This window comes from Antechinus flavipes, chromosome 6, assembly GCF_016432865.1.
Source record: "Antechinus flavipes isolate AdamAnt ecotype Samford, QLD, Australia chromosome 6, AdamAnt_v2, whole genome shotgun sequence".
Classification (NCBI taxonomy): domain Eukaryota; kingdom Metazoa; phylum Chordata; class Mammalia; order Dasyuromorphia; family Dasyuridae; genus Antechinus; species Antechinus flavipes.
In genome coordinates, this window is record NC_067403.1 from 110,365,884 (window position 1) to 110,390,910 (window position 25,027).

At 35.5% G+C, this 25,027-nt stretch overlaps 1 protein-coding gene and 1 long non-coding RNA gene across 5 annotated transcripts in view; one reads left to right on the forward strand and one right to left on the reverse strand.

The window, feature by feature from the left end:
• Nucleotides 1–25,027, reverse strand: part of ASB5 (ankyrin repeat and SOCS box containing 5) — a 90,427-nt gene that overhangs the window by 16,009 nt on the left and 49,391 nt on the right. For 2 of the 4 annotated variants that reach the window (XM_051967379.1, XM_051967382.1), the window contains one exon: nucleotides 1,006–1,085. In XM_051967379.1, coding sequence (XP_051823339.1) covers nucleotides 1,006–1,085 — 80 coding nt within the window. Of the gene's footprint in view, nucleotides 1–1,005; nucleotides 1,086–9,326; nucleotides 9,403–17,193; nucleotides 17,416–25,027 lie in introns of those variants that run through there. The other 2 variants (XM_051967380.1, XM_051967381.1) reach the window with 2 other exon arrangements.
• The window catches only part of LOC127541982 (uncharacterized), a 77,599-nt gene continuing 69,925 nt past the window's right edge, over nucleotides 17,354–25,027 (forward strand). Inside the window, exons 1-2 of the long non-coding RNA XR_007948517.1 lie at nucleotides 17,354–17,447; nucleotides 18,163–18,309. This is a non-coding gene — a long non-coding RNA (uncharacterized LOC127541982). The remainder of the gene's footprint in view (nucleotides 17,448–18,162; nucleotides 18,310–25,027) is intronic.

Here is a 25,027-nt window from a genome sequence, read left to right on the forward strand (position 1 = left end):
AGTTAAACAACAGACTTTGGGCTAAATATCCTTCATTCTTTCAACCAATCCTGCTAAAATATGATAAGGAATCCCTTTGCTATTCTGATCTAATCTTTGCTGGAATATTATAGTTTATCAATAAATGTATTTATTAAAATATGATACCCAGAATTCTTACTAAAGTATTCCAGATTCAGTTTTACCAACCATTAGCCAATAATAATAATAATTAGCAATAATTATAATAATATGTAATGTTTATAATAATAATAATAATAGTTTTTAAAGAGCATTTTAAGGTTGGCAAAGCAGTTGATTATCTCATTTGATCCTTATAACAATCCCAGAAGGAAACTGAGGCTTAGAGTGGTTTTGCCCAAAGAGGAAAAGAATTGAAGGAAAGAGAAGAACAAAACTTTTGTTTTTAAATATAAACAAGGGCTACCAAGTTATGTCATGAATTAGACTTATTTTTCCTGGCCCTAGATAGCACAACTAAGGTCATTGGAGGGAAGTTACAGAAGTAGATTTTAGCTCAACAGAATAAAAAACTTCCTAATAATCAGAGCTCCCCAAAATCTGTTTTTTTTATCATTTTTTTTAATTTAATAATTACTTTATATTGACACTCGTTTCTGTTCCGATTTTTTTTCCCTCCCTCCCTCCACCCCCCCCCCCCAAAATCTGTTTAAACAAGATCAGAGTTCATCATTTCAGGAGTTCATCATTTAAGCACTTATGAATTTTTGAACAGATAGGGGTTAGACTAGATCAATCATTCAATACTTTTTAAGTATCTACTAAGTTCTAGGTACTGTGTTAAGTGCTAGGGATACAAAAAGGAACACATGTCAGACCTTGCCCTCAAGGAGCTTACAATTTAATGGAGGAGCTTACCCTGTAGCCCCTTCAGATCTTCAGAGGCCATGATTCTGAGTGTTCTAGCACGTAAATAATACTCAACAAAGTACTTCATCATATGGAAATAGGAATATGTTTTAAAGGATTCATGTCATCTCTTACCTGTGACAGTAAAGTCTTCAAAGCAAGTAGACGGCCTTGACTTGCTGCTTCGTGGAGGGGTGATCGGTCTGCCCAAGAACCTACCAAAAAAAACCCCATCAGTAAACAAAAATTTTAATCCCTGTTAATAATTCTGTATTTCCTTAAGGAGAGACAGATTTATAAAGTGCCCAAAATATCTTTTCTTGTCTTGGAGAATCCTGGATTAAGTTATTCCAAACTCTGCTATAATTTTCTAGATATGTTCCCAAATTGAAAAAGATCTGTTAGAATCAGACCTGTTCTGCTTTCTCTAGGGACAAGTCTTACAACCATAGTAACCATCACCTGAACATTCATCAGTGTGCTGATTTTGCTGAAGAATTTCTCGGTTGTTAAAAATTAGTGATTTACATTAGAAAAAAGCATTTCTCTACAACAATTGAGACTGGCTAAAAATAAAGGAGCAGGTCAACAGAACAGATTAGATAGAATAAGAACAATTAGAAACAATGAAACTCAATAATCCAATATTCAATAAGTCTTACCATATGTATTATGTAGGGGGAAAATTTCACTATTTGATAACAACTGCTGTGAAAAGCCATTAGTCTGGCAGAAATTAGCTTATAGAACAACATTTTTATGACATACTCTACATTAAATTCAAAATGGAAATATGACCAGAACATTGAAGATTATACCATAAAAAATGAGAAGCAGCAGATAATATATTTTTCACATTTGAGGGCAAGAGAAAAAATTTTAACCAAACAAGATTAAAGATTAAAGAAGTTACAAAATGTAAAACAATTTAAATTACATGAAATTGAAAAGCTTCTTTTGCAAGAAGAAAATTAATGCAACTAAAGTAAGAAGGGACGTCAATTTCTATTAAATGTCTCTGAAAGGATCTGATATCCAAGATATATAAACAACTAATAGAAATACATTAAGACTAAAACCCATTCACCAATTAAGTTCCTTTCAAAGGAAAGGAACAAATATTTCTTAAAACAAAATTATAAATTATTAACAATCTGATGAAAGAATACTCCAAAGCACTAATGATAAAAGAAATGCAAGTTAAAATTTTAATTCCTCAAATTTCACCTTATACACAGCAAATTGTCAGGTCACCAAATATGGTAATAATCAATTTTGGAAGAGCTGTAGAAAGACAAGTATACTACTATTCCAATCACTCTGAGTAGCAAATAATAATCATGGAAGAGAAAGGATTCCATTGCTAGGGATGTACCTCAAAGAGATCAATGACAAAAACAAAGGCCTCAAACACACTAAAATGCTTAGAATTGCACTTTTGTGGTAGCAAAGAACTGGAAACAAATTAGAGGTCTATGGACATGGACATGGACAAGAGCTGTATAAGATGAAGAAGATATGTGACGTCTTATCCACAGCAAAGGAAAGAACCCATATCAGTGAGATGATTTAGAAATAGTAAAACAAAGCATCTATATCTAATAACCTCACTGTTTTATACTCTGGTGTTGCTTCACTCTGTTCTTTTGGTTCCATAAAGAGCATGAATCTTTATGGAATTTCTGACTAGTTTAAACCTGATTTAAGCAGAAAATCACTCAGCTTGCAAGCCACTACAGATTTAAAAAAAAGATTCAGAAAACATAGTTTACAAGAGAATCAAAAATTTATAGCTGAAAGGAGTTAGGTTCTATTTAGTCCAATCCCTTCACTTTATAGCTAAGAAATAGAGATATGGAGAAACACTTTTGTAGGCTTCACATTGTTTTCAGTAGCAGCCTGTCCCTGAGAAAATTGCCCTGTGAGACTCTTCTATTGGTCCTAGAAAGACTGACACAGGTCTCTCTGCCCATTTGGTATGTGGCTTTCAAAAAGCAGGATTATCAAAGGTTTGTTTTTTTTTTTTTTTGTCCTAATATATTTCTATTAATCGTTTATATATCTTGGATACCAGATCCTTTCAGAGATATTTAATAAACACAAAGATTTTCCCTCCATTTGACTTCCCTTCTTATCTAGTTGCATTAATTTTATTCTTGCAAAAGCTTTTCAATGTCATGTAATTGAAATTGTCTCTTTTACATTTTGTAATTGCCTCTATATTTTATTTGTTTAAACGAGGAAGTAAAATCCTCTTCTTTCTTTAGTATTAAATCTTTAGGATAGGGATTCTTAACATGGAGTCCACAGACTCATGAAGAGATTCTAAAAGGCCCATGAACTTAGGCTAGGAAAAAATTATATCTTTCTATTCTTTTTCTTCTTCATCCTTTTTTAAAAAAATAATAGCTTTTTGTTTTTGGCAAATATATGCAATGGATAGTTTTCAATATTCATCTTTGCAAAATCTTGTGTCTCAAATTTTTCTCCCTTCCTTCCTCCCCACAAGTAATCCACAATATAAGTTAAACAACATCTTTATTTTCATTAATTTAGCATTTTCTTTAATTATTTAATTATAAGGAATTAATTATTCCTTATAAGAAGTCCATAGGCTCTTTTTACAGATTGTAAAAAAGGATTCATGACGAAGAAGCGGTCAAGAATCCCTGCTTTCAAAGGTTTCTTTCTAACAGACTTAAGTAAGCTCTGTGGCAAACAACTTCAGGGATATCTAATACAGATTTTTTTCTTAAAATTTTATCATGTTGGTATTAACAAACTGCTTCCTAGATTGGGATACTGCACAGCAAAAGAAACAAGAAAATCTAGTGTATCGCCAGAACTAAAGTTTGCCATACAGAAAGTGATGTTTTAATTTTTACTTGTTTTACGGCTTGATTCTTAACCAGCTATTTCCCATCATTTCCTTCTTATTAGCAATCGCTTAACTTAACCACTGCTTAAATTACAGCAGCAGCTGTAGGCAGAGCTTGGATAAAACCAAGCTGACACCTATTTGAAGAAAGATTTTTATTTTTATCCTTAAAAGGTCGTTGTACACCGGATAGTAATAGGAAGTATGCCAGCAGCTGGTTCCCTTCCTAAAGGAGGTTCCAGCAAAAAGTGACTGATCCTGTTGCTACGACTGCTTGAATAACAGCAGATTTTGGCAACGCTTGCCCACTTGAATTATCTCCAAGAGTGTTATTATAATTTATGGTATTAGTGGTGAGGAAGAGGGGAATGGATAGTTCAAAGTTCTTTTTCTGAAGAAAATCGGGACTTTTTGTATCAACAGACCTTGTGACATTTGTGATGTGGAATCTGGAAATGGTGAATTTGAAGCAATGTCTCGGATTTTTCTTTGTTTTTGAAATACTGGATCAGAAACATAAAGCTGCAGTTAGCAATAGTAATTGTAAAAAGAATTTCAAAGCAAGTTTCTCTGATAAGCTCTCATTTCTCAAACATAGAGGGAATCGAGTCAAATTTATAAAAAATAAGAGCCATGCCCAATTGATAAATGATCAAAAGATATGTGCCCAAAGAGCTACAAATTCATGTCTATCCTTTGACCTAACCAATATCAGTACTAAGCAAGAATACCAAAACAGATTTTTTTTAAAAGGGAAAATAACTTATATGTACAAAAATATTCATAGCATCTCTCTTAGGGAAAAAAAAATTGAGAGGATGCCCATCAATTGGGGAATAGCTCAGGATTATTGTTCTATAGGAAATGATGAGCAGGATGCTCTAAGAAAAAACAAACAAAAACACAAACAATTTGGAAAGTCCTTCATGATTCAAGCAAAGGGAAATGTACTTTATACAACATAATAGTGATGTTCTGGGATAACCAGCTATAAGACTTTGTTATTCTCAGTAGTACAACCATCCACAACTACTCTTAAGGACTTAAGATGAAAAATCTTATCATACCCAGAGAAGGAATTGATTGTCTCTGAATACAGATTGAAGCATTTTTTCTCTCTCTTTTTTAAACTTAATTTTTCTTGAAGGTTTTTATTTTCATTAGGGTGGTAGATTTTTGTTTTCTTTCACAAGTTGAATTTTACAGAAACGTTTTGCACAACATCACAAGTGCTTTCTTAATTGTGGTTGGGGATAAAGTTAGAACTCAAAAAATTTAAAACAATTGTAAAAAAAATTGTAATATGACAGAGGGAAATTACTAAATAAATAAATCAAATACAAAAAAAAATTAAAAAAAAAAGAAATAGACTGAGGGAGCTCTTTTTTCTATAGAAAGTTAGTCTTGTATAATGGATAAAGTGATGGGACTTGAGAGTCAGGAAAACCTGTCAAATCCTATGTGAGATACTTTATAGCTATGTAACCCTGAACATGTCACTTAACTTCTATGGGACTCAATTTCCACATTTGTAAAATGAAGGGGATTGGCAGTGGTGACGTCTGAAATCCTCTGCAACTCTAAATGTATGTTCATATAGAAACTAGTTATTTCTCTGTAGCTTAAAAAAATTAAGACAACTTTCCAAAATCTCCCATTTCTGATGTGAATCGTCTCCATCAAAACTCTGTGGACCTGAGCTACTACTGAAGAACAATTTTCACAGTCATTTCAAAGTCTGATGAGAACAGTAGGATTCCATGGAACATTATTTGGGAAATGATAGTGTAAAAAAAAGACTCTAAGATCTTAGAGGTATATGTCTGTTTCCCAGGTGATAGGGGCTTATCGCCCAATTTAAAAGTGAGGGATTTATTTTATCTTTTCTTCTTTGTACTCCCTACTTTAGACAGTTTATTCTGACAAAAATGTTCTATAGAAAATAAAGGTGAGCGGTGAGTTACTGTTCTGTGGAATAGGAGGCGTCTCAGATGAACAGTCAATTTGTTTACTCGGTTATTACCTAGATATGGGCCAAAATAAAAACTGAGGGGTAAGCAGTTCAGTAATTGCACTGAATTCCTTTGGGTTTCTCTTAGTATTTCATTTTCTTATTTCACTTCTCCTAAAGTAAAACCCTTTATTTCAAATAGTAATTTTCAGGAGGGCCAGAAATCATCTGTTTTGTTCCAAGACAGGGATTGAGCTTTTATACAAGAAATTGGAAACATGGAGAGTAATGGTCTGAAAGACATATCTAGATATGTGCTGCCACTGGCTTTCATAGGCTTAGGATGACATCTGATTGTTAAATTTTCAGTGTGAGCATGTATACCTCAAAAATCAGCAAATGCAACAAGTAAGACCTTGATCTACTGTTTTGTTAATTGTCTAGACTTAAGTGATGGAGAAAATGTTAATAATGCAAATGAAACTTAAAAGTATGTTGTCTGTATCAGCATACCATTCCTCTGTGTGTGTGTGTGTGTGTGTGTGTGTGTGTGTTTGTGTGTGTGTGTAAAACTCACAGGGGTAAAGTCACAGATCTCAAATGATCACAGAATTCAAATGATAACTTGAATGATAACTTGAATTATCTTCCAAAGAAAGCTGTGGTGAAGATAATATAGTTTAAAAACTTTTTTTTGGGGGGGGGGGAGGATAAAGCACAAATGGGAGAAAGCATAAAAAAAGTTCCTCGTTAGCCGTTAATTAGCCAAGGAATGGAATTCATGAGAAATCACCCAATTGCAGTGTTCTGGTTAATCAAAAGTTACTGTTAGAGTTTTTGTGGGATTCAGTGCTTTCTTTTCGATGCAAAACCCTCTTGTCAGGTAGCAAGCATATCAGTAAATATTTCATGACTGATGGGATTTTTTAGACCTACATACTAAAGTGGAAAATTATAGTCTCAATATTAAAAATATTTTTTTAAAAATAACCATTGTTATGCAAGTTTCATTTTGAGAACTGCCATGGTTAATTTTCAGTCTCCATAGAAAAATGGTTTTTAAAAAGTAAAGGGATCTGGTAAATAAAGTGAAAAATGATTCATAAGCACCTGGCTCTTGTGTATGCAATTTGATTGCAATAAGAAAATTTCAAATGATACATTAATTATCCTTTTTTAAAGAGTGTTTCTCTTATTAAAAAAATTAAGGCTCAGAAAGTGGCACATCAGTTTTCATCAAAAAAAAAAAATAAAGCCTATTTATGATGGAAATTACATTAAATTGCAGAATAATATATTGATGCTAAGTCTCTGAAAACTTGTTTGCATGGCATTTGAGCACTGAAAAAAATTGTTATTTAACTTGCCAGGGCCACATAACCAGTTATGTGTAAAATGGGCCTCAAACAGAGCTTGTTGGCCAATGCTGTGTTCCTTACTCCATGCTGCCTCTAGTGAATCCCTGGCAAAACTACCAAGTCCATTCACAAAATAGTCATTATGTGCTTCCTATACAAAAGACTCTGTTTAATAAGTAATAACTTAAATAATTCATTCTAAAATTTTCTCTTAATGAAAAATGCATATTGTAATTATGGCATTTGTTAAGACTGATGTTTTTCTTATGTTGTCAAAATTGAATCAATTTATAATTATCTCTAAACTAGAACTAAAAGATAGTATACAGCATCATTCTATTCCATTCATATTACTTACTCTTCCATTGTCCCTACCCAGTATGGCAGCTAACCAGTTATAGCCCTACAAAAGGATAAAGGAGAAGTACTAGAAGAAATGGGGATTTCTCCAAAAATTCCTTCAGGGATCATTATGAAGATCTGAAATGACAGTAGGTCTAGCCATGTTATTTATAGGGATCTCAGTCAAAAACATTGGGTTTGACTTCTGCACAATATCAGTGTGGTCTATAGGCACAAGATTAGAAATTAAAAGAAGGAAGAGATGGATTTATAGAAGAATTATTAAAGAGGACAGAAGAAAGTATTTGATTTCATTCTTCACGCTACTTCCATTTTTTCACATGTTGCCTGCCTTACAACTTGATTTGGATTCTCTGCCTCTAAAATTTCAAATATCTCCATGGGTCCATGATGTTATATTTGGTATTATCTGGGAGCACTGCTTTCCATTGTCAAGAATGGATAAAGAACTGGATGTAGCAATAATAACCACAATAAAAACATGTTGAACTTGATGGGCAGAAGGGCACATTTCCATAAACCTGAAGTGATATTTTATAAGGACTTGTAGAGAATGGGAGGATACCATAAACTCCTAGAGGGTAGTCAAACTGGCATCAGTTGCAAAGTCCATAATTCTGTTGTTCTGTGTTCTAGAGAACTCTCAATACTCTACAGGTAACTGGGTGGGGCAGTGGATGGTTAACAAGGTGATGACCTAGGTTCAAATGTGGCCTCAAGACACTTTCTAGGCTAGGCAAATCACTTAATCCTTTTATGTCTAAGTTTCTTCAATTGTAAAATAGAGGTAATAATAGCAAGATTATGTGAGGATCAAATGAGATAATATATGCTTATTGTCCTCTTCCCCCCTATGACTTCCCTATATTCTCAGATATAGATGATACATTTCCAGGGACATACTGAGTTGGTGGAAGAAAAGGGGAGGGACCTAAAAGATATAAATAACAAAACAGCATATATTGTATTGACCACTCAAAGTATTTTCAGCACTCAAGTAAATGAAATTAATTACACAAAGTCAGCAAGTAATTTTTGAATCTATTTAGACTATTCTAAATATTATTTAACATTTAACATTAGAACAAAGCTATATACATCTAATAGGCAAATAAATTATGGCATAACTATTGTAGATATTTGTATACACATACACAAAATCGCTGGAAAAAACCCAACATTTTTCTATTTGTTTCTATTTGTTTTGCTATACTCAAATATTATTTCCCTCATATATACTTCCCAGGCATCCATTAGGAAAAAAAAAATGCCTGTCATTAACATGTGAGAATCAAATGATGTTCTATCTTATTCCAAGTTCTATTTTGTATCTTGTCCCTCCCTTCTCCCCTCCAAGAATACCCAAACGTAACAGCTATTGGGAAAGTAACACTAAGTCTGTTACTTTCAATTCTAATAAGCTTCATGCTTATTATTAGATTTGCTCAAGACCATACACCAGAGAGATGCACTATAAACCTGTAAAATAATCAATTTCAAAGTTCCATTTTCCTTTGACCAGGTGAAGATGACTAAATTCTGCTCCCTAAGCATAATATCAAAGTTTCCAAAGGCACAGTCTCCCCTGTATTTCCTCTTTCTCCAATTTAACTTGATAACAGAAAACTTTAAATTTTATCCATTTAGGATAAACGACTCAAAAATGGAGTAATTTTAACAAATAACGGCTGTTTTCAAAATGCTAATCGAGCCCCTACTGTTCTGGTCTCTCTTGAAACTACATAGGAGGTAATTCTGACTATATTTAGAAACAACACTGGTTCCAAGCCATCTGGTATATAATTTAACAGGGAACGGCACTCTGCACTGTTCTGTAAACATTACCTTTCTAGAATAAAAACATCCACATGAATAGAAATAATTTTTACCAGGGTCCAGGCCATACCTAAATCTCCATCTCCCCACGGCACTTCAAGCCAGCCACTATTTAGGTAAAGCCGACTCATACTCTATGAAAATAAAAATCTCTTGTCGTTGCTAGCCAGTTTTCGTCATCCTGTTAAGGAGACAGGCACTCAATTTAATATGACCTTTTACCTCATAAACAGTTGGTTGGAAAGAAAAAAAAAAAAAACCTCTGAACGAATACCCATTTGAAAACATACAGATCATCTTCCTTTTTTCTTATATATAATTTTTTCCTGATGATGTATAGTTTTACAGAGTAATTCTATATCTACAGTTACTGTGATAACTAGATTCTCTTTTTATTCACTTTATTCACAACTTGGTTCCTCCCACAAAGCAAAGTGGAGAAAAATGTCGGGTTCATCCAAGGGAGGGCAATCATTTCTTACTCAGACTAGAATCTGTCACAAACATTTGGTTCTAGTTTTCACATAGAAAAAGGGATAATACTTGTCTCACTGAGGGCTTTAGAGGGATTTGTGCATCCAGGGTAGATGGCCACTCATCAGATAGATATGTGGCAGCTAGGTGGTAGAATACAGTATTGGAACTGAAGTCCAGGTTCAAATCTTCCCTCAGATACTTATTAGCTATAGAACTCTGGGCAAGACAATTAACCTTTAATAGCCTCAATTTTTTTCAGAGATGACAATAGTTATGAGGATCAAATAAGACATACATATAAATATCTATATGTACGTATTTATTATATATACACATACAAAAATACTGTAAATACCAAACTGTACACTAAAAATGCATATAAATTAATACATATATACAAAGTACTCTAGGTACCAAAACAAAGTACTACATAAAAGTTACCTAATTATTATGTTGTGATGAGAATTCCTTCCCACATATGAGTTAGATTTGATGGACACGAAAATGTTTGTGGCAGCCCTGTTTGTAGTGGCTAAAAGCTGGAAAATGAATGGATGCCTATCAATTGGAGAATGGTAGAGTAAATTGTGGTATATGAATGTTATGGAATGTTATTCTGTAAGAAATGACCAGCGGGATGAATACAGAGAGGACTGACGAGACTTACATGAACTGATGCTAAGTGAAATGAGCAGAACCAGGAGATCGTTATATACCTCAACAACGATACTGTTTGAGGATGTCTTCTGATGGAAGTGGATCTCTTCGATAAAGAGAGGTAATTTAGTTTCAATTGATCAAGGATGGACAGAATCAGCTACACCAAAGAAAGAACATTGAGAAATGAATATAAACTGCTCGCATTTTTGTTTTTCTTCCCGGGTTATTTATACTTTCTGAATCCAATTCTCCCTGTGCAACAAGAAAACTGTTCGGTTCTGCATACATATATTGTATCTAGGATATACTATAACCTATTTAACATGTAAAAGACTGCTTGCCATCTGGGGGAGGGGGTGGAGGGAGGGAGAGGAAAATTCGGAACAGAAGTGAGTGCAAGGGATAATGTAAAAAATGACCCTGGCATGGGTTCTGTCAATAAAAAGTTATTTAAAAAAACTCATAATAAAAAAAAAAAGATTTGATGGACACGAAAGTCCTTTTCCTATTCTAGAATTCTGGAATATGATTGAAAGAATACTTTTCAAAATCAAGATTTCAGTCAGCTTCACATTCTCACAGAGCTAGAACATTTCTCATTCTGAATTAGTTGGCCTAATTGTTTTGAAAACAGTGCTAATGATCTTGCCCCTGGATGACAGGCTGGTCCTTTCTTGGTCCAGATTATTGGCTTTTTTCCATGGATAGACTATGTCCTTGACACTGAGACCATCTTGTAAATGAAGGCCAGATTTAGCATATGGGAGGATAATTGTAATCAATTATAACCATCTAAGCAAATCTAAAAGCATATGTTTTACACATTACATGATATGCCCTATAAGACAGCAATTTATGTACAATATATATCATATCTCTGTGGAAAGAGCACTAAACATAGGTCAAAGAACTTGCATTCAAATAAATAGCTTCTGAGGTCTCTTCCAGCTCTACAGCTATCTACTGCACTATGATCCTTTACCAGAGCCTGATTTCAATTATCACTGTGGCCAGGAAGTGGCTCTTGCAAGCATTGCTCCTTTGGATAGTCTTGGATAACTATGGTCCAGGGAATAGAATGTATGTCTATTGCCTGAGGGCCAGCCCAGATTATTTCTTAGAGACTCATCACCATAAAGTCATTACTGGCTTATGAATTTTTTTTGACATTGCAACTCATCATCCCAATCAAATGCCATAGTCATCATTTGAGGGAGCAGATGCAGAGATGGGCCAGCCACCTCTACCAATTGCCACACACAGAATGGGCAAGCCAGTCCAGCTGAAGGAGAGAGAGGAGCCAGCAAGGACAGGCAAATCAAACCACTTCCATAAGACCCTGGAGAGCTTGAGTCCAAGAGCCTTAGAAATAGCAATGCTTCCAGATCAATGCCCTCAACCAAAATCCTGGAAAATACACAGGCAATGGCAATGTGGGAACTACAGCCACAACTATTGAAGGCTCAGTGAAGAAAGATCTTCACACTGAAAACCTGGCGCTGGCAAAAACTCAGCAAAAAAAAACTTGAGATCATTTTATCAGTGGAAATGACACTAGCAAAAAGTTATCAACCTTTACACCCTTATCAATTCATTAGTTTGTGTTGCCATTCATGTGCAAAGATGCTACCGCCATTAGAAAATTTTGCACATGTTATTATTTTCAAAAAGATCAGAGGTAGAATATCAATTTGTGGGACTCTATCAGGGAACTGACTAGGTAAACAATTTGTTCAAGGTCACATTATCGGAAAGCTTCAGAAGCTGAATCTGAATGTAGGTCTTACTAAACTGAAAACTCCTTCTATCATTGTCATGTTGCTGCTAAAAAAATAAAAAAAAAATCATATTGATCAGAAGAAATCTATCACCTCTATTGGAAATGAGTACTTGTAATACTGGCCCATTACCAAAAGAGGATGGGGCATGATTGTTTAACATTTATACAGCAGAATCACAGATTCATTTCAGTTGGCCGTTTTTTTCAGTTCATTGCAAACCTCAAACTACATAGTTTCAAAGCCTAGATCCCATTTTTGCTTGAGGCAGATTTAGGAGTTTAATTATGTTCGTAACTGTCCCTGAAGTTCCAGATTTCAGACCCTCCCTAAGTCCTAAAAACCCTACAGATAAGTAATATTTAATATCTGTGCTCTCATTTCATTTTCCCAAAATACACTTTGTTTCATATGTTCATCCTGAATCTGGCTTGGAGTGGTAAGAATGAGTCAGCATCCTTAAGAAATTGGGGTGATTGAGTGGGGCTCACCTCTGCCCACGATTTTTGCTGTTGAAATACATGCACGCACACGCGCGTGCACACACACACGCACACACACACACACACACACACACACACACACACACACACACACTTTCTGTTTCCTTTTAGAGGCAAATTGATTCCAATGTGAATCCATGGATAGGAGAAATGTCATTGGGATTTTTATAGATTTGAAAGTTTCTACTTATTATCATCAACTGTTTCTTTGACCTTTCATTTACCATTCTTACTTCTTTAATTAAAGGTATTGCCCTTAAAAAGAGAACAAATGGCAAATAATAGTTTGCTGTTTCGTTTAAAAGAAAATAAATTAAGAAAGCATGACTTCCCACAGGAATATTCAAGACAAAGGGAACAGTATCTGTAAACACCCTCACACAGAAAACAGTATGAAATCTGAGAGACACTAGCAAACATTAAATTCTCCATTATGTAGAGCTGAGACACATAGCTTAAGTTCAGTTTTAATTTTAACCAAAATATCAGATTCACCCCCTACAAACCTTTGTTTATATAAGGAAAAATACAGAAATGCATTTCCTCTTGCTTTGTTTTACAGTTTTTGATAGAGATGAATTTTGACAGGAAAAATTGTTATATCTATGTATCAGTGATTCTCAAAATGTCATCTGTGGATTCCTTAGGGGGATTCAAACATCCTTTCAAAGGGACTAGAAGTTCAAAATTATCTTCCAGATAATACTAAGACATTATGTGACTATTAAAATACTCTTCCTTTTTCCAATTACATATCACTGAGGCCAAATTTTCTTCATAAACTTCAACCAAAAAAAAAAAAATTTGCAACAGATTGAACACAGAAGCAGATAAAAGAATCTAGCTGCAGTCTAGTAAGCCAGACATTAAAGAGATTTGCAAAAATATATTTCAAAAGGCCACTCTTCTCACTGAAGTTTTATTTTTTAATTTTCCTACTTTTCATTTTAGAACGTTAAAAAATTAATTATTTTAAAATGAATTAATTTTTTAAATGTTTTCATTTTAAAGAGATATAACTTACATAAACAAAAGCTTTTTCAGGCCTCAATAATTTTAAGGGTATAAAGAGGTCCTATGACCAAAATCTTTAGAAACCTTTGCTACAGATAAATGTTCAAATCTTTATCTCTAGTCCTGCTTATGCTCCCAAGTTGGAAGCTACTAGCTGGATATATTCATCTGTGTATTCAGTTGGCCCCCCCAAATTAAAAATATCCAAATCAAACCAATCATTATCTTTCTCTTCAAATCTTCTCTGACAATACATTCATTGTCAACAATAATCATTTTCCTAGATAACATCCAAGGTCAAAAGTCAGGAATTTTAAATAGCAGAATATTATGTATACATTGTTAAATTTTTACAGACATCCCCTCTAAACTACCTAGGAAGGGATTCTTAATCTTTTGTGTGTGTGTCTTGGACCCCTCTGTCAGTCTGAAGAAATGTATGGACTTCTCATTATAATAATGTTTTTAAATAACTGAATTTAAATAAATGGTTAAATTTCTATTAGAGGTTACTGGAAAATATACACCTAGCATTTTCCTCCATTCAAGCTCATAGCCCATACTTTTTGAAGGACAGAGGAAATCCAGTATTGTCAGCTCACTTTATAATTCTGGAGAAGATGAGTAATTTGCTCAAGATCCTATAGCTAGTGAGAAGCAGAGATAGGACTGGGACCCGGGTTTTCTCATCCCTTAGGCAGTGGTCTCTCCATCAAGCCAAACTATCCTCTTGCAATTGTGACCATCCAAGACTAAATCTTTATTATCTTCAATCTCTTTGTGTCTCCCTGTGTCCAGCCCCCTTCCTTACTTCCCTGACAATGATGGTGGTAAAATACCACCAGATTCATCTTCCTTTTGATTGTGTTACTTCCCTAATCAATGACTCATGATTCCCCAACCTTAAAATCAAGATTTGCCATACTATGGATCCCACTCATTCTCTATATGTGGCTATCTCCTTCCCTCTCCCTCCCTTTGTCTATCTGTCTGTCTGTCTGTCTGTCTGTCTGTCTGTCTGTCTCTCTCTCTCTCTCACACACACACACACACACACACACTCACACACACACACACACACACACAGCTTGTGCTTTCCACACCTTTCTTTATTCATAGTGATTCTTCTACCTGGAATATTCCTTTAACTTGTTAAAATTCAAACGTTTTTCAATAATGTGCTCAAATGATCCCTTCTCCTTGAAGCATTTCTGAATTTCTCAGAACCTTCACAGATCAGCTAGGTGGCAAAAGTGGCTGAGCACTATTAGGAAGACCAGAGTTCAAATCCAATCTCAAATACTTACTACCTCTATGGTCCTGAGCAAACCACATAACCTTCATTTGCCTCAGTTTTCTCAGCTATAAAACGGAGATAGATAAACACAGAGTTGTTATGAAAGATCTGATGAGATAATATTTGTAAATACAGTAAATGCTTGCTCCTTCTCCCCAATAACTTCTTTTATTTATTTTTTGGTAATTAGCCATATCTCTCTACATATAAATATCTAGTCTATATTTATCTATAGATCTCTCTCTCTCTATCTTCTATCTTTCTATATCTACAGATCTTTGTTTCTACTAGACTGTGAGCTCAAGGGAAAGGATTCCAATACTTTTTAAAGTTTTCTCCCAATACCTGTGCCCTGAATTGCTCACTCTCTATTTGTAGAATAAATAAGAAAAGTAGTTAAATTGACCAGTTCCTAAAAGGTAATGAACAAATGACTGTGTTTGGTAGAGTCTTAATACACTTTTCTACATCTTCATGTCATATATATATATATATGTATATATATATATAGACATTTGCACAATAATAATGGGATCTATTTGTCAGTCTTTTCCAACAAATGGGTATCTGGCCTCAGTGACATTGTTTTATTATTACTTTAATTTTATTATCAACAGTAATGAAAAACCTTTTTTGAATACAAAATATAATAGTTCTCCAAAAATTACGGAGCAGTAATTTCCAGTATGCCTCGTGTCCATTTGCCCAGAAGAAAGGTTGAATGAATAATAACAAAAAATTATTTCCTTTATACTACCCCTATTTGTAATCTAACAGGACACCTTCTCCTCCTCCCAGAATCTGACTCATCTCTTTCTTCACTATTGCTTAATTATTTTATTTTTTCCCCATGGAAAATTACATAAACTATTCCTGTGATTTGCTTGTGTCTAATTGCTGAACTAAATGCCTCTATTTTTTCCTTTTGCTTTCTTTGAATTGTAAATGGCTTCCCTAGTTAGTTTACTTGATTTCTTCCTTCTGTAATCATTAAAGTAGGAGTAAGGAAATGGAAGAGAAAAACAAACAACAACAAAAAATTCCCCATAATCCTGCTTTATCAGATACTCATTACCAGAAAGCTGCCCATTGAGTGATTCATTGAGAGAGAACCCCACATCAATTAAAGCAGGGCATTTTTAACAACCTCGATGAAGTGACCTAGTCTTTCCCAACCAATATTAAAAACACACCCTAGGTCCCCAGATAAGAGTGATGTTATTCAGAAAGGAAGGCCTAGGCTCAAGCCTAGCCCCTCATATACACTAACAGCGTTATCCTGGGCAAGCACTTAACCTTTATAGCATCTGTGTAACATTCTAAGACTAGAATTTGAGAGAAATGAATGATTTGTATGAGTGCAGAGAGTTATGTATTCAGAATTCCCTAGGCAAACCACATGTCCATAATCCACAAAGGTAAATGTTTAAAAACAACAAAAATATAGTTGTTCTATAATCCCTTATTAACAATCTTAAATATAAAATTGTCAGGTGGCATTTCAAACTTTTGTATAATTCTTGTTGAATTGGTTTGAATAGTTTACCATTTCCCACTTAGGCCTTTTTCAAACATTTCATTGTTTTCTCCTGAAATAGATTAACATTAACATAATGGTCGTTGTTTTTTGAAAATAATGACAGTCTAACTGAAATTTTATTTCCGGAATTTGCTCAGCAGCCTTTATTCATCCTATACATCTATATCTATTTATTTATATATTATATGTATATATTTCTGTTTAGAACTCTCCATCTGTACAGAGTAGGAAAGCAACTGTAGAAATATTGATGCTTTAGATTATTCTCTTCCTTCCGGGATCTAAATTACACTGATCCCCTTTGGGTGGCCCATATCGCTGTGCTTGCAAACCTTAGGAGGGGAGACTTTGCTCTCCTTGCCCCCGGTTCAGGCTCACCCAGAGACAAAAAGGTGAACAGCTGGAATATATTGAGTTTGCCACGACAATCAATAATATGCATCCCTACCAAGTGGAGGGTCAGTCAGCTGATGCATCTTCCGGGTTAGGAGTGCAAGACGAGCAAAACCAACTCAAACCAAACCATTCTTGCCTCCCTGCCCGGAGCCTACGCTTCTGTTCCTAGCCTGCATTCTGGAAAGCATCCCCAGCATAGAAAGAGCGTTTTTGCAAAATCGAGGGGACTTGGTCAGGGCCCCAGAAGGTGGTGAACGAACTGCTCTACTAACCTTGACTGGTCAGAAGACCCCAGCTAGCCTTTCGCTTGGAGGGGCACTGCTCCCCGCTCTCTAGCCTTCTTTTGGGGAGCATCTGCTGAGCGCCGCTCCCGCACCCCGGGGGCTGGATGTTTGCGGACATTCCGGGGCTCCTGGTCCTTCCAGCTGTGCTCGGGGAGCATCGGGGTACGTGCTCCTGGGCGCAAGGAGCCCGGGCTGCGGACTACCGAGGGCCCGTATTCCCCCCTCCCCTTCCTCCCCTCCCGGTATGTTGGTTTCACAAAAGAGCCTTTACCCCACGCAAAGGCCGCGGCACGAAACGCGGTCCGCGACCACTTCGGGGCGGGCTAGTGGGTGCGAGAAGGGGGATGGGCAGCAAGCGTTGCACCAGCATCAGCTATTTTTAAAAGCAGGGACTCAGCTGAGCCTCGGCGGGACAAGGGTTGAACCACTGATACCAGAAGGATTTTCTTGGGGGGGAGGGGAAGGGAAGAAGGGAAAGAAGCACTCAGAGGAAAGAGAACCGGTCCCTAAGTAAAGAAGAACGGGGGTCAAATCCTGTCTATGATGGGCATTAGCTAAAGACAGCTGTGGGCAAACCACTCACCTCCTCACTATCCAAGGTGCTATGCCAACCTTTTAAGGCACATATCCTTCTCAGTGGCATCTAGAGACCTGGGGAGACATTGTGTCATCTAGGTGCTGGGTGAGCCTGGCCAAGTCAGTTACTCTGCGTGACCTAGGGCAAACTGCCCACCTTTCTCAGTGTCCCAGGTGTATGTTACTTTGGGCAAGACACTCCTCGACATCCAGGTGATCCGGTCAAGTCAATTACTCACAGTGACACAGACGAGATACTTATCTTTTTGTGTCCCAGGTGCTGTATGATTGCCCCCCTTAATGCTGTTGTGACCCGCGGGTAAGCTATTTACTCTCTCTGACCTGAGCAGCTGGGCGAATTACCCTTTCTGTGCCATGTAGGTCGTATGTGTGATCCTGGACAAATAGTAACTTCTCAGTGCTTCCTGATTGCAACCCTCAGAAGAGTCTCAACTGCGTACAAAGAGGTTTCCTCTACTCCAATGAAATCACAGCTCTGCAGCAGAAGTAATGATGGGGGTTTGGAAGGTAGGAGAAAAGTATTGGATGGCTTGGGGGGGAGGGGCGCGAAAAATCTCAGCCTGGGAAAGAAAGGAACTATTTTTACTGCCCTTCCTCATATTCACCAAAGAAGTACACTCCATAGGTGAAGTCAGCTGGCCAGCTCTAGTTGTCAACCAGTAAGAAGCTTATTTTAGAACTGATTCCAGTCCAAATTCACAACCTTCTTACCGATGTTTTAGTGGGTCACGGGGATCCAGGTTCTATACCAGAGATAAAAATTACAGAATGAACACATGTTTCAATTATGTGCCTCATATGTGGGGCAGTTATTTTTGGAGGTCATTTCAACACCTTGAAGACAGAAGTCAATTTAGTCGTAGCTTGCCATACGGTTTTAAAAAGCCAGGAAAAAATCTTAACAGGGACAGGGGAAACCTCTGAGACACATGTGACTGCTACTACTTGCTGGTATGTAAAGCTTGAACCAGATACGTGGTCTCTGAGTCAAGAGCTGTGACTGATCCTCGACATTACACCCCGGATTAACTGGGCTGGTGATCTTATTACAATGGTGACTTATTTGGGATGTGTTTTGATGGAAAAAGGATATAGGAGAGGGGGAGGGCTTGGCAGAGCTCTAATGTATTCTGCTATCTATTATTATTAATAATACTCTGAAAACTTTACTCACCCTCCGGTGGTATATGTTGATCAAAACAAGCGTTTGAGATTGGTGCTTTCTAGTACCAAGTTGGAAAAAATAAAATAACCTTTGGGGAATAAAACTCTCCTTTACTTTTTTATTTTTATTTTTGACGCAGTGGTGGATCAGAACCCATGATTCCATAAGTATGAAGAAATCCTAGTGTGAAAACTCCTACTGATACAGACTGGCAACTAATAAACAGTTTTAGAGAGTTTCTTGGGAAGGCTGAGAGCCTAAATGATTTATTTAGAGTTACACAGCTGGAAAATTGGGGCAAAACTTGAATTCCTCTTTACTCCAAGATTTAGAGTCCATTACATATAGGATAATAACTTAAAATTGGAAAGAAATTTAAAAATCATCAGGTTTTCAAATTCCCATGTCTTACAGATAAGGAAAGTGAGACGAAAGGGAGTTAAGCAATTTAATCTGACGCATACAACAACTATGTGTCTAAGGCAAGATTTGAACTCCTCTTCCTAAATGCAAATTCAACACTCTGTTATGATACACATATATTTACTTCACATTCCTTCTTTTCTTTGGTAATGGTAAGTATGCTCCCTCAATTCAAATCAATTCCATTAGATTTGTTGATTCAATTTGACAGAAATTTATTACATTTCATTGATAAAGTTTATTTCTCTGGTTCATCAAAAGAATTGTCCAGTGTTCACCAAGGATGTGAGTTCATCCTGAATTGCCAAAGAAAGGTCTCTGAACCACAGTTGTCACGCTCATATTAAAAATGGGGGCCACAAGACCATAAATAAGGATCCCTTCAAGCACATAGAAAACCATATATTAATGTTGTCTATGCTTTGTCATAATTTTTTATTTATTATGTTAAACATTTTTCATTTATATTTTAATCTGGTTCAGGTTGCTCTGGGTAGTGTTGTAGGTCATGGATTTGACGTCTTTGCTCTGGACTATATTGTTCTAGCAATATCTCATGATAAAATATATATTTTTGCTATGGAAAGGCCTAATTTACTGTTTCTTTCTGGATAGGGCCAACTTTATCCAAGGCAGCCTAAGTGGTTGGCTCAGATCTTGTTAAATCTGTTAGGATCTCCACAGAGTGAAATGGAATATAAAAGGGCAATGTCCTGTCTATATGAAGCATATATAACCCGTCTACTGGAAGGTATAATTTTTGCCAGTCTGAATGATGGGCTGCACTGTTCAGGTCTCTTCCCTCTTCTTTTCTGGACCTTTCCCCTCTTTAGTTCTTCAAAGTTGCTAGTCCCCCAGGGATCTCCTAATCTATTCAGGTTCTTTTTTAGTTTGGAAGAAAACGACATCTCCCAGAGGCCATCCAGCCCATTGTGGCTACAAGTAGAAAACCACAGGTTGGGATAAAGAGTACCTATATTTGCCCTTTTCTATTGATTATAATTTTCACAATCAGGGGTTCTAGCTCAAATTCACAAGTGGGAATAAGGTATCTATCTAGAAAAATGATATATTAAATATTAATCAGTCTTTTAAAATTTTCATAATGACAACCAGGAATTTTGTAACACTTCTTTTCATTTTTATTGAAAAATTCAGCATCCTCCTCATTATTCATGTTGAGACCAATTATTTTTCCCCGGATAATTCCTGCCAACAATTTTGGCTCTTGGGAGCTTGAAAAAATTCTAGTGAGTTATTCTCTTATTTTATTTGGCTAAAAAACTAAACAGATGAACATTAGAAAGAGGCTTTTTCTTTTAAAGGTATCTCACCAGTTCCTAAATTGTAGGAAACTGCTTTGATGATATAACTTGTATAATCATATGTGAATAGGTATACACATGCATAAATATACATGCTAAAAAACAGAATATATTTCAGACTCCCTTCAGAGACAAAATAAAACTTCACACAGGATTTAATTTAATTTATCAAGCCTTTCAGAAAGCCAATCACAAAGTTCTGTACCAGAAATTATTTTAAAAACAGTTAACTCTCCAACGGAGAAGAGATCAAAGAATAGAAACAAACAATTCTTAAAAGAATTGTAAAGTAAAACAGCCATATGAAAAATTGCTCCAATCATTTATAATAAGAGAAATGTAAATCAAAACAGCTCTGTGGTTTCACCATACACCCAACAAATTGAGAAACATGAAAACAGATGGGAATAGTCATTATTGGAAGGGAGTGGCATGCTGATACACTGTTAGTAGAACAGTGAATTGGTCCAACTATTCCAGAAAGTGTTTTAGAATTATACAAATAAAATGATTGAAATGCTCTTTGACCCAGAGAGCTAATTGTTAGGATTATACTTGGAAGTCAAACAAAAAAAAAGGTTCCACATACACCAAATTATTTGTATCAGCAAAGAATTGGAAACAAAACACGTGCTCATTGATTGGAGTGAAATAAATGGTGATAAATTAATTCAATGAAACACTACATTGTGGTGAGAAGCGGTGAATATGATGAATGCTGAGAAGCAAGGGAAGTCATGTAAAGGGAATAAAGTGGTACCAGGAAAACAATATACCCTAATGTCTACAATATATAGTGAATGAATGAAACTCAGTTATGTGTAATTTATCATCATCAATCTTGACCCTGAAGAAGAAAATGAGTAAAACCACCTCCTTCCCTTCTTTACAGAGGTGAAGTATGATATAGGTGTGGGACTTTTCATCAACATCAGACTTAACAATTGTGCTATGGAATTGGTTCCCCCCACCCTGCTTCCTCTTTTTTTATTTTATTTTTTACAAAGAATAACTCTATGGGGAAGATAGGTCTACATTTAGACATTTTAGAGATGTCAAAACAAAAGATATCAATAAAGCAATCATTTCCAGGCATTTTTCAGTTATGACTGACTTGCTGTTACCCCATTTGGGATTTTCTTGGCAAAGATACTAGAGTACTTTGCCATCCCTTCTTCAATTCATTTTATAAATGAGGCAAACAGGTTTAAGTGATTCTGTCCAGAGTCACATAGTTAATAAATATATGAGGCTGGATTTGAACTCAGAAAGGGAAATGTTGCTAACTTTAAATACCAGCACTCAATCCATCCTACCACAGAGGGAAGAAAAAAGGAAATTGACCAAAATCACTATAAGTTTTGGGGAATGGGTTAACAGAAATGATTAAAAATTCTATTAGAACTATAAACTAGGAAACTGGTTAATAGAAAACAAGTAGTAAAGAATTTTTTATTCTTTACTGGAAAAGTATAACTGATATAACAGGTCTGAAGGACTGGTATTGAGGTCAGTCTTGGTATTTATTCTTTCATAAATGTGCTAGAAGAATATTTGAGTGGTGAGATATATGAGTGTGCAGATGCCACTAAGTTTTGTCCGTAATGACTTGTCAAGGTGATAGGGATAAATTGCAGAAGAACCACCTGAAATTCTTTCTGCAAGTGGGTAGAAAAGTGGCAGGTAAATTTTAGTGGAGACAAATGAAAGATAATGCATTCTTAAAAACATAACCCAAATTAGTGTTTATGAAGTGAGATAATAGGACATGGAAAAGTTATGATTTAAGAATCTGGGTAAAATAAATTGAAAATATCAGACTAATGTGCTTTTTTGGTTACAAATGATAAGAATTGGACCAGTGATTTCATTAGTATAGAAACCTCTGATGAGGAGAACCCTGCACTTATGCAGTTCAGCGTCTTCCTGGCAACTTGTAGACTAAAAAAAATGCTTGGAGAGATTATAAATTTCCATCTAGGATCACATAATGAGTACATGTTCAAACCTAGATGTTCCTGGTTCTGAGCCACTTCTGTCTAATGCTCTTGACTGCCTCTGGCCACAAAGGCTGACAAAATTTTGGGCTTCATCAGTAAAGTTCATAAAATCATCACTCTAGAATTGGAAGGAAACTCAAAAGACATTCTAGTTTTTTACTGATTGAGAAAACTGAGGGTCAGGTTTTGGTTAAGTGACTTACTTATGATTACATTGATAGTAGATAAGATTTGTTATATTGATCAATAAAATTTGTCTAATCATTTTAGAGAAAACTTATAGTAAGAACTTCAAAGTTTGGTGCAGTCACATTATAGGAACTACTTTGTTTTCTTTTTTAAAAAATAACTTTACATAACTTTCAGAAAAACAAAGCTTTGCTTCTTCAGAAATTAGATCATTTTTGCAGGGATGACTGAGAAGGCTGTTGACAATGAAATTAAGGATTATGGATTTAGATGGAAGAAACTTTAGAGACCATCTTACCCAAACCTTTGGTTTCTATAGATGTGGAAACTGAGGCTGAAGGAGATAGAAAGGCTTGCTCAGTCACACAGATCTTAAGTAGTCATCACACTTTGTATAAAAGTAAATAGTAGTCTTTAGTAGTCAATAAGTGGCTTATTTGAAGATAAAACAGAAATAGAGTAAGATTTAAGTCTAAAAATTGTGAGAGATTCCTGATGATTCCAAATTTTTATTCTGGTGTGGTAGCATATGGGAGAAGCCATTATTCAGTTGGTGCAGGGCTGTTTGGGGGTTTAGAAAATAGCCACATGCACTAAGAGTTAAGGGACTTGAGGTGGTCTATCTTTCCATCTTTCAATGAAACATGGCTACCTGAATCAGTTGACTAGATAGTGATAATGGTGGAGGGTGGGTGAGGTCTAGGGTCAGATGTAACTCTGCACTTACTAGCACCTTGACTGGGGAAAGCAGACAGTAATTATTATCCAACAATTAACTCTTGCCTCAAAGTCATTTACTTCTTATATAAAGGTTGCCTAGAAACCTACAGTGACATTTCATGGTCCATGACCTAGCTCTTATTTGTCCTTGATTTTGGTCACAAATATTTGGTAAGTAGCAAGAACAAATAATATGATCATAATTATTTTAATTATATACTTGTATGACAGCTATAGTGAAATAGAGTAGTAGGGCCATAGTTTAAGAGGCTGGAAGAAATTTCAAAGGTTATTCAGTTCAACCTCTTCCTTTGACAGATAAAGAAAGTTGAGGCTCAATGTTCAAGTTCACACAGGTAGTAAATAGGAGGCCCCAGGTCCCCTGACTCCAGTATCAAATCTCATTCCACTGCACTACTCTATAAAAGATTAACTTCTTAGTATGCACTCTTGGAGCTAGAAGTCACAATCAATATTATAAAACTGATTCATAAAATCTTTAGGTAATTTTGTACTTTAAATTTTAACATAAAACTTTTGAAATCTAAAAGGAAATATATTTCAAGTTTAAGACAACTGTTATTATGCAAATGGTACCCAATGTATTATTTTAAATTCTGTTACCCCCCAAATTAAATAAATAATATGACTATTGCAGATGAGAAATCTGTGTCCTACCCATGGTGAGCAGAATAGATGGTCATGCTGGCTGTCAGGAAAAAAAAATCTGATTTGCCTTTAAATGCCAGATGGTTTCTTCTATACATAAAAAGGTATTATAGTCTTTAAAGTTAAAAATATATAATGACACAAGGACTTTAGGAAGACAGAATATATTGCTGTAAGACAGAAGAATTGAACAACCATATTTTTAGATGTCTCAAACAATTCTGAACAAAATAAATTGATAATATAAATGGTATGAATAATCTTATCAGGATTAGAAAAGTCTTAAAATTTTGAAATGTTCTTTCTTAAAATTAAAGATTTTTTGATTAATGAACTCTTGTGTACTTTATTTTTAATTTAATTAATCAACCATATTTTAATTAATTAATTAAGGATTTAATTCATCATATTTAAAGCTAGAAGGGACTACACGGACTACACCCAGATCCAGAAGGTCACCCACCCCTCATTTTATAGCCTGAGAACTAAGGATCGAAGAAACCTTGATTTGCTCAAAAGTCACAAAGATAGTAAATAGAAGAATTGGAGTTCATACTTTAAATCAATTTCTGGGGGTTCCCATAAGTTTATATAGGGTTATATTTCTCAGCTGTGAAATGTCATCTTAAATTGCTGCTTACGTAGCAGCCCATGAACACATTTTTGAGACAAGGACAAGGCAAGACTTCATGAGACCAATTTAGAAATTGCTATTGCAAAGTAGAGTGTAAGTG